General features: G+C 62.9%; 2 protein-coding genes across 2 annotated transcripts in view; one reads left to right on the top strand and one right to left on the bottom strand.

The window, feature by feature from the left end:
* RFX1 (regulatory factor X, 1 (influences HLA class II expression)) overlaps positions 1 to 548 on the top strand; it is a 21,538-nt gene extending 20,990 nt beyond the window's left edge. Inside the window, exons 18-20 of the mRNA XM_012641359.1 lie at positions 1 to 105; positions 189 to 234; positions 362 to 548. The exon at positions 1 to 105 is cut by the window's left edge and continues 1 nt beyond it. Of these exons, the coding sequence (XP_012496813.1) occupies positions 1 to 105; positions 189 to 234; positions 362 to 531 (321 nt within the window). The 3' untranslated portion in view covers positions 532 to 548. The remainder of the gene's footprint in view (positions 106 to 188; positions 235 to 361) is intronic.
* A 1,261-nt stretch (positions 549 to 1,809) lies between these two features.
* Positions 1,810 to 8,962, bottom strand: part of DCAF15 (DDB1 and CUL4 associated factor 15) — a 7,555-nt gene continuing 402 nt past the window's right edge. Inside the window, exons 2-13 of the mRNA XM_012641480.1 lie at positions 7,389 to 7,486; positions 7,164 to 7,299; positions 6,144 to 6,250; positions 5,906 to 6,045; positions 5,647 to 5,817; positions 3,705 to 4,139; positions 3,518 to 3,609; positions 3,295 to 3,423; positions 3,121 to 3,206; positions 2,792 to 2,896; positions 2,603 to 2,718; positions 1,810 to 2,286 (exon numbers count right to left, since the gene is read on the bottom strand). Of these exons, the coding sequence (XP_012496934.1) occupies positions 2,231 to 2,286; positions 2,603 to 2,718; positions 2,792 to 2,896; positions 3,121 to 3,206; positions 3,295 to 3,423; positions 3,518 to 3,609; positions 3,705 to 4,139; positions 5,647 to 5,817; positions 5,906 to 6,045; positions 6,144 to 6,250; positions 7,164 to 7,299; positions 7,389 to 7,486 (1,671 nt within the window). The 3' untranslated portion in view covers positions 1,810 to 2,230. The remainder of the gene's footprint in view (positions 2,287 to 2,602; positions 2,719 to 2,791; positions 2,897 to 3,120; positions 3,207 to 3,294; positions 3,424 to 3,517; positions 3,610 to 3,704; positions 4,140 to 5,646; positions 5,818 to 5,905; positions 6,046 to 6,143; positions 6,251 to 7,163; positions 7,300 to 7,388; positions 7,487 to 8,962) is intronic.

Below are 8,962 nucleotides of genomic sequence, written 5' to 3'. Positions count from 1 at the left end.
TCCTTCCACCTCATCCGGCTGCTCTACGACGAGTACATGTACTACCTGATCGAGCACCGCGTGGCCCAGGCCAAGGGCGAGACCCCGATCGCCGTCATGGGCGAGGTGCCAGGCGGCGGGGCGCTGGGGGCGCGGGCGGGGAGCCAGGCGGCGGGGTCCTCACCCTCTCTCTTCTCCCCTCCCTCCAGTTCGCCAACCTGGCCACCTCGCTGAACACCCTGGACCCCGACAAAGGTAGGCGGGACATACCCCCACCCGGGGCTGGCGGGGGAGGCGGCGGCCGACAAGGCGGCTGGGGTGGAGGAGCTGGCGGTCCCCGGCCAGGCCCTGCGCTGAGCCGGCCCTGGTCCATGTGCCCCAGATGAGGAGGAGGAAGAGGAGGAGGAGAGCGAGGACGAGCTGCCCCAGGACATCTCGCTGGCCGCTGGCAGCGAGTCGCCCGCGCTGGGCCCTGAGGCCCTGGAGCCGCCGGCCAAGCTGGCGCGGACTGACGCGCGCGGCCTCTTCGTGCAGGCGCTGCCCTCCAGCTAAGCCCGCGGCCTCCCCTGCCCGCCCGCCCCGCCGCCCCTCCGCCCCTCCACGCCAGGGTCCCTCACAGCTTCTGTGGCTTCGCTGTCACCGCTCCAGCCTCGGCCCGAACGGGGAGGGGCCTCCGAGACAGGGAAGGCAACGGCCCCGCTCCCGGACAGGGCCGGCACAATCACTGGGCTGGGCGGAGCCGCAGCTGCAAACTCTGACACAAAAGACGTGCCTTAAGGAACCGCCGCCGTGCCCAGGTGCCCCGCAGGGCGTCCAGCTCGGCCCCTTGGCCCCCACGAAGGCCGCAGCATCTCCCTCCCTCAGCCCCTCCCTCCCGCCAGCCCGGGGGCAGGCAGGCAGGCCCCCTCCCCCGCGGAACTTTTAACTTATTCAGCTCGCTGGCTTTGCACAGCCTGACCTGGGCCCCGCCCTGAACCCCTGGGCGGGAGCAGGTGGGCGTCACCTGGGGACCCCCACTGTCAGCAGCAGCCCCGGGACCCCTCCCCCAGCACCCCCACTGCTTCCCCTTCTTGGTATTAAGTGCAATTAAAGCCGTGGGTGTCGCATCTTCTCCAGCGCTGGGCCCTCCCTTGCCCCGCAGCCGGAGACAGGGCCCTGCCGGGCCCGCCTGGGGAGAGGGCGGGCCCGCCTGGGGAGAGGGCGGGCGGCGGGGACACGGCCTCCAGCTTCCAAAGAAGAGCCGCCGGCAGCAGAGCCGCAAGGTGTCCACACCTGCTCGGGCCGGGTGCTCCCCAGATCCAAGACCCCGCGCCCCACGATCTCCACGCCGCTGGTTTGTAATGGAACCTTCTACTCTTCCCGGAGACTGTGCTTCTCTGTGCCGTGTGCCCCCCACCCCATGACTATTGTGCGATTTGTGAGCGCCGCCCGAGCGGAGTCGGTAACTTGTTGGGTTTTTTTCCAACCATCATGGCCTTATCTGTTCCAGTTTCCTCAGTGTTTTCAACCTGTGAGATGATAGATGTTTATGGCAAAAACAAAAAACGCAACAAAAAAGGAAAATCTGACCTATTGTATAAAAATCACTATTTTGTGTGCTCCGCGTGCTACAGCTTTTGGGGTGGCCCTGCCCACGTGCCCGGGGCCCCCTCTCCCGGCGGTGAAAGTGTCCACACGTGTGGTAGTTTAGTGTGCCGAGCTGTTTTCTACCTTTTTGTAGTTCTTTCTTAAAACACAATAAATTCCGCTGTGGTATTTGTCTACTGCTGACGTGGTGGCCTTGGTGGGGGCCTTCTGCTGGGCCCTGACTTGCGGTCACGGGACCTTGGCGAGGTGCAGAAATTAAACATTTATTACATGAAGAGGAAGGAAGTGGGGATGGCCACCTGGGGGTGGGGGGCTGGGGGCGGGCAGAGGGGTGACGGGGTCCTTTCGGCCTCCGCGAGGGCAATGTCCACACCTGCAGCCAGGGGAAGGGGCGAATGCACAAGGAGCCCGGGCCCATGCCCAGCTCGGGGTGACGGTGGGGCAGGGGGCTCCTCCCTCTGCCTCTTCCCAACTTAAATAGGCATAAATAGAAAGCGTCCAGACTCTCAGGCCACCAGGGGCTGCCCCGCCCAGCGCCCTTCCCGCAGCCTAACACTAGTGCCAGTCGGTCATGGTCGGCCGGCCAGGAAGAGGCCAGCCCGGGGGGCGGCCAGCTCCCGGGCCGCGGAGGTAGTTGGAGTCAGTGTCCAGGGCGGCCGGGCCCTCACAGCACGATCCACGTGTATCGCTCGCTGTCCGCCAGAACCTTTAGTGAGCACCCTGCAGGGACAGGCAGGGACACAGCCGTGGAGTTGCTGGCTGTCTAGGCCCCACAGCCACCCCCCAACTGACTTGGTGCTGGAACCAGAAGGTTCCAGAAGGCAGGGACTCTGCTGTGTGAATGAACAACTGGCTGGGGGCTCCCAGGCCCCACACCCCCATCCCACGACGTCCACCGGCACGGCCAGCCTTCCCAGCCGTTCAGCCAACACTCATGAATCCGCCTGCTCTGGGCCTGGCCTGGCACCTGGGTGAGGGTCCGTGTCCCTGCCGCTTAGGGCCTGGCCCTGTCCCTCCCACGCTCGCCGAGACCCACCTTTGTGCAGGGCCTCGTTGGTCATCCTGTTGACGTAGCGGCCGCTGCTCTCGGGCACCAGCCACTTCATGACCATGTCCACGCAGCTCTTGCGGTAGGAGCTCCAGACGCTGCCACTGCGGGGCAAGGGGATGAGTGGCTCTCGTGGCCCTAGCTGCTGCCCCCGTACCGCCCCCGGCCCCACCTCACCTGGTCTGCCCTTTGACCTCAGTGAGGTCGCCCACACTGACTGTCTCGAAGATGCCCGTGTTGAGGTCCCATGCCACCTTGAGGCTGGTATGATAGGTCTTTGGTCTGCAGTGGGGAGGGAGCCAAACAGGAGCAGGGCTGGGACCACCAGGTCCCTTAGGCAGCACCTAGGCCACCCTGAGGGGCTTCTGTCTTCGGAGAAGCAATGGAGGGGCCCATCCAGGTTGTGCAACAAGGGGCGGCTTTCCCACGTTCCCTCTCGCCCAGACTGAAGGGTCTGAACGTGGCCGCTCCTGGGCGAGGGGGAGTGGGGGCTCCTGCCCACTCACCGGGGCTGGCCCTCCTCGGTGGGCGACGGGAACGCTAGGAGCAGCAGGCCAATGTTGATGAGGACCTGGTTGGTTTCCGGGCAGACCTGGGGGTGGAGGAGGACAGCACCAACTGCTGAGGGGGACCTCAAATGCAGGAGGCCCTGGGCCCACCCTGCCCAGCCCTGGGCCCACCTCCAGAATGACTATGTCATAGTCGCTGAAAGAGCAGAACTGGTGGCCCCAGGTGGCGTCATGGCGGATGACCTCGTTGATGACATACTCGAAGTCCAGCGTGAGCTGTTCCACTGTCAGGTACTGGCTCTGAGGGCAGGTGGGCACAGAGGCCACGGAGAGTCACACCCACCGCCCCCCAGCAGGCGCCCTGGGGCTGCCACTCAGTCTGCCCGGCACCCACCTGGACAGCGGTCCGCTCCCGCATGGGCCGCAGGTTTCGGCCACGAAGATCGGTCACCACGAAGGGTAGGGAGATCTTGTCGTCCTCGAACTCTGGAGAAGCACGAAGTGGGCGAAGAGGTGGTGGGTGGCCCAGAAGGCCCCTCTGGGCTGGCCCCCTCCCTGCCACTGGCAGGCTCCCCGCTCACCGTCCTCTGGCTCTGTCCCTTCTCCAGACTCCAGCACGTAGTACAGCTTGGTGTAGTTGACATAGCCGGGCTCGGGGGCAGGGGCCTCTGCTGCATGGGGGCTGTCCTGGGGTGCTGCCTCCCCACATGGGGCCAGGGGCTCAGGGGGCGCAGGGCAGCAGCTACCTGAGGGCCCTGGGCAGGGGGGTGGCCTGGCTTCCTCGGAGGCCCCGCCCTTGGCCTCTTTGGCCCTGCGGAAGATGTCAGCCACGAACTCCTTGGCTTTGGCGATGGCAGGGGAGGGCTCGGGGGCCCCAGAGGGCTGGGCTGGGGCCACCTTGGGGCAGAAGCTGGGGAGAGTGGGGGGCAGCTCTGGGCTCTGGGGCTCAGGCGGGCTGGGAGGTGCCGGGGGGCAGGTGGTGTGGTCATACAGGATTTGGCAGAAGCTGCTATCGCCTGGAACAAGAAAAGTGACGGAGGTGGGAGAAGGGGCCATAAACCAGTTCAAGTTCAGGACACTCCCCAGACCTCCCTCACTGCCCCGGGACTCTTAGAAATCCACCTTGGGGAGACCCTTCTAGAAGACTTACCTACGTTTAAGTGGTCACTTAAACACCCAGAGGGGAAAAGACCTTTACACACACAGGCACCACGTACACACATGTGCACAGACACATCTGTTCGAACCCCCTTCCTGTGTGCACCCCACACCAAGGCACGGGAGTGCACGTGGCAGACAGAACCCCTGCGCCCGGGGAGCTGCGAGTCTACAGTGAAGCTGGGCAGAGCCCTCTCCTTCCCGGCACAGACCGGCTGAATCTCCACCTGTCTGGAGACCAAACGCCCCTCTGAGGACCGGGGGCAGGAGGGGGTCACATAGAGAACCCCGACATGTTCCCTGAGCACCCTGGGGCTGGGCCCCGCACCAGGCCGCCTCTGAGCCCCACAGAAGCAACCTGGGAGAGGGGACCCATGTCCTCCAGACTGGCTGACACAGGGATTTGTCCAAGGTTACACCACGAGAGTCCAGGCTGCTGTCCACCACCATGCTGGCCCTTCCGGGGCGGGGCGGGGAGTGAAGTTGAAAATGGCCAAGGAAATACCCTCCCGTGGTATGTATGTGCGTGTCTTTGACACACGCCCCGTGGACGTGCGTTCTGGGGCTCTCACTGCTGCTCCCCGGGCTGCCCCCAACCCCACAGGCCCCTGCCTTCCCACACCCGGGGACAGATGCCTTTCCCAATACTCAGGTGGCCCCCAGCTCCCCCTCTGCAGCCTTGGAGGTGTCGCTTAGGGAAGCGGTGAGAATCTCCCAGAGGGAGAGACCCGAGTGTGGAGCCACTGGGTCGCAGCCACAATTCCGTCGCCAAGTGGCCCCGAAGGCCCCCTTCCCTCCCACTGCTGCGAGCCGGCAGCATTATCCGGCCTCCTAACATTTGTCACGGTCGAGGGACATGCTGTGATTTTCACTGGCATTTCTCCGATATCAAAGATGTAAGACAGCATCGGCCCACCAGCCACTCCACGAGATGTCTCGTTGGCATCGCTCTTTTTGCGAGAAAGTGGCGCTTTGCTGCCCAGCCGCATTGGGCTACTTCAACTTAAAATAACTAAAATTAAATAACAACAGAAGCTCAGTTCCCCAGTCACATGTGCCACATTCCAAGTGGCTACTAGAGGCGACCGTGGTGGACAACACGGATATGGGACATCCGAGCCCGGCAGGAAGTTCTAGTGGATAGCTCTGTGGTGGGGTGTGGCTGCGTTTGGACCCCAGCATTCCCACTTCCTGGCTGCGTGACTTTGGGCAAGAGGCTTCACCTCTCTGTGCCTCGGTCTCCCAGTCTGTATCTCGGGACTGGAACAGGATCAGCCTCAGGGCACTGCTGGGTGGGATCGGAGGATAACAGGCCCGGGGCCTTGCAGCTGGTGCTGGCCTGTCCTCAGACCCCAGGGGACCTACCTGCCGAGTGGACCGAGACAGCACAGGCCACCAGGGAGTAGCTGGTGTTGAGTAGCACCACCTGGTCCTTCTTGAGCTGGAAGGCGGGTTGGAAGGTGGGGAAGGGGTAGACCACCTGGTACTTGGTGTGCAGCATGAAGCCGTGCCGTAGGCACTGTGCGCTCGGGTCGCCTGCAGCAACACAGGTCACAACAGCTCACCTGCAGCCCCAGGGCAGGGGGCAGGTGGCCCGCACCCCCGAGGTCCCCAGCCCCCTCACCTGGGTGGGCCCGGCTGGCATCCTGGCAGGCAGCACAGCGGCCCGGTGGCGGCATGGCCACAGTGCTGATGTAGATGTCGCGGTGGTTCTCGTCACTCATCATCATCATGTTCATGAGCATCCCGTTGGCCGAGCGCGTGCTGGGGGCCAGCACACCCTCAGCCGCCTGGCCCATGCCTAGGGGCCGGCTGCAGCCCTCCCCTACCCATCTGCGGCCTCCCCGGTCCCCAGGTCTCACTTGAAGCCAAAGACGATGACCTTGGAGGCATCACTGGGCCACTCGCACACTGTTAGGTACAGGTCACTGTAGATCTCCTCGTCCTGGAAGAGCCGGACCTGCCGGACCTGAGCAGCATGTTGGCGGTCAGTCCAAGGTCAGGAGCAGCCCAGACCTGAGGCTGCACGATGCTGGGCTGGAATCGGCCAGAACCGGGCTGGCAGGAGAGCTGCAGGCAGCCCCCACCGGACCCCTCGGCCTTGCCTGAGGACAGGCTGGGGAGGCCAGGCCCAGGACAGGACACAGCTGATGGGAGCCCTGTCCCGGCAGAGGGGACTTGGCCAGACATATTGGTTCTAAGCCCAGCCTACCCTGAAACCTATTCACCTCTCTGAGCTCATGTGTAAACAGAGCTAACAGCACCCACCACTTGTGGGGGTTCAAGGGAGGCCAAGGTTAAAGCCAGTGTAGCACCCTGTGTGGCCCTGATACAGTTAACACATCCCACCTGGCCTGAGCCAATGATGTTCTGTGGGCTTTATAGGCTGTGTTGAACCAAACGGAATTGCCACCATTTACCTATTTTGAAGCATAAAAATGGTAATTTAACTCTGGGAGGCCGAGGTGGGAGGATCGCTTGAGCTCAGGAGTTCAAGACCAGCCTGAGCAAGAGCAAGACCCCGTCTCTACTAAAAACAGAAAAATCAGCCAGGCGCAGTGGCGCACGTCTGTAGCCCCAGCTACTCAGGAGGCTGAGGCGGGAGGATCGCTTGAGTGCAGGAGTTTGAGGTTGCAGTGGGCTATGATGACGTCACTGCACTCTACCCAGGGTAAGAGAGCAAGACTCTGCCTCAAAAAAAAAAGGTAATTTCATATGGTTCAACCTCACATGTGGAATCTTGACAATGACCTCATGAATACATTATAGCCATTTAACACACAAGGAATCTGAGGCTCAGGGGGGTGCTGTGACTGCCAGGTCACACTGTTTGAAGGGCAGGATGACACTGGAAGCTCCCACGGGGGAGGGCCTGGCCCTACCAGCTTGAGCTTGCTGTGGACGTTGAACTCCCACCAGTACAGGTGGTAGATGTAGAAGGAGAAGTCGTCGTCCCCGCTGCTGCTGGTGTAGGAGAGGACGTAGCGGCCGCACTTGGAAAAGCCCAGGAAGATGTGTCTGTGGCGGTGGAGGGAGCACAGCAGCCAGGTCAGGGCGAGCCCACCGCTCCCAGCCAGCTGCACCGCCCGGCCCGGCCCCAGCCTCACCCTGCATAGAGAAAGTCCTCATCCACGATGTTCTTGAGGGACACGCAGACCCGGGGTGGCAGCTTCCGGAAGAGGCGAGGGGAGAGCTGCCCACTGATCTGAGGAAGGGGCGGCGGGAGCTCTTCAGGCACCATCTGCAGCCCCCCAGCGCCCTCGCCCAAGGCAGAGAGGCAGAGCGGCACCCAGGGGCCCGCCCAGCTGCAACAGGCCACTCCCTGCCCACCATACCAGTCAAGGGCAGGCCAAGCTCTGGGAGGTGGGAACAGCTGGGGATAGGGAAGCCAGGTGGACCTCACCTGAGGTTCCACCTCCACCTGAGATCCACCCACCCTCCCATCTTCACAGCTCTTCAGCCTCGGTTTCTCCTGCTTGAGCCCAGTGTCACCTCTCCAGGAAGGCTCCTCAGTCACCTTGGCCCATGCCGGGCCACCTGGCTCCCTCCCTGAAGACTGTCCCATGGTGCACTAAGCTGTGGGTGTCCATCCCACCAAAGAGGCTGGGATGGGGGCCTGAACAGCATTCACCTGTCTCCGACCATCCCAGCCTACAAACAAGGGGAGCTCAGGCTCCTTGGGACAGCCCTGGCCTCAGCTGGGGACCCAAAACTCCTGCAGGATTCCCTCTTCCCAATTAACTGCCACCTTCCACCCAACTCCCTCATCCCAAGGAACATCACCAAGGAAGGATTTCTGGGGACAGACAGGCACAGGCCAGGCACTAGGGGATCAGAGCACCTTGAGTCTTCCTACCCAGGTTGATGGAAGACAAGCCCTGCTTTCAGGGGATTCCAATCTGGTGGGGAAAAGCCCTGTCTGGGGAGCTCCTGACCGATGGCAGAAACAGCCCTGCCCTCAAGGAGATCTCAGTCTGATGGAGGAAACAGCCCCGTCAGCGTCAGCGAGGCCCAGGCTGAAAGGAGACATACAATCCCAAGGAGCGTCCAAGCTAAGGGCGGAGCCACAGCCAAGCCCAGGGAGCTCTCAGGCTGAGGGCGGAGACTGTCCCAGCTCAGGGAGCTCCCAGTCAAAAGGGGGAGACACAGCTCTGCCCTGACAGGGCTCCCAGCCTCAGTATCTGTTCACAGAGACAGTCTTGCCCGTTACTGCCCACCTGACGGGAGAGTCACATCTTTGCCCTCCTAGAGTTCCCAAACTGATGGGGGAGATATCCCCCAGGTCTGGGAGTTTCCAGTCTGATGGGGAAGACAGAGCCCTGCTTAGGAAGCTCCCACTCTGCGGGGGAAGACTCAGGCCTATCCAGGGAGCTCCCCCGCATTCAACGGAGGAGGCCGACCCAGGTACAGGAATTCCAGGTCCCGTGTGGTCGGAGCTGGGGCAGAGAGAAGGAACACCGGGCGGAGGAAGCCGAAAGCCGGTGGCAGGGGCTCTGCAAAGGGGGCGGGAAGGTTCCATGACGGAGGGGCCATGGGAGCGGGGCTTTGAAAAATGGATCTGAACCTGGATCGCCCCTTCCTCTTGACTTCCTGCGGCCTCTAGGGTACCCTAGCTCGGAGCCCCCTCGCCGGGGCCCCGCCCCCAGCCCCCTCCATCCAAGCCCCAGCGCCGGCGACTCGC

The sequence above is a fragment of the Propithecus coquereli genome, unplaced genomic scaffold (assembly GCF_000956105.1).
Source record: "Propithecus coquereli isolate 6110/MARCELLA unplaced genomic scaffold, Pcoq_1.0 Scaffold164, whole genome shotgun sequence".
NCBI lineage: Eukaryota > Metazoa > Chordata > Mammalia > Primates > Indriidae > Propithecus > Propithecus coquereli.
The sequence above is the reverse complement of the archived record's forward strand: the minus strand, read 5'-3'. Positions and strand labels throughout refer to the sequence as shown.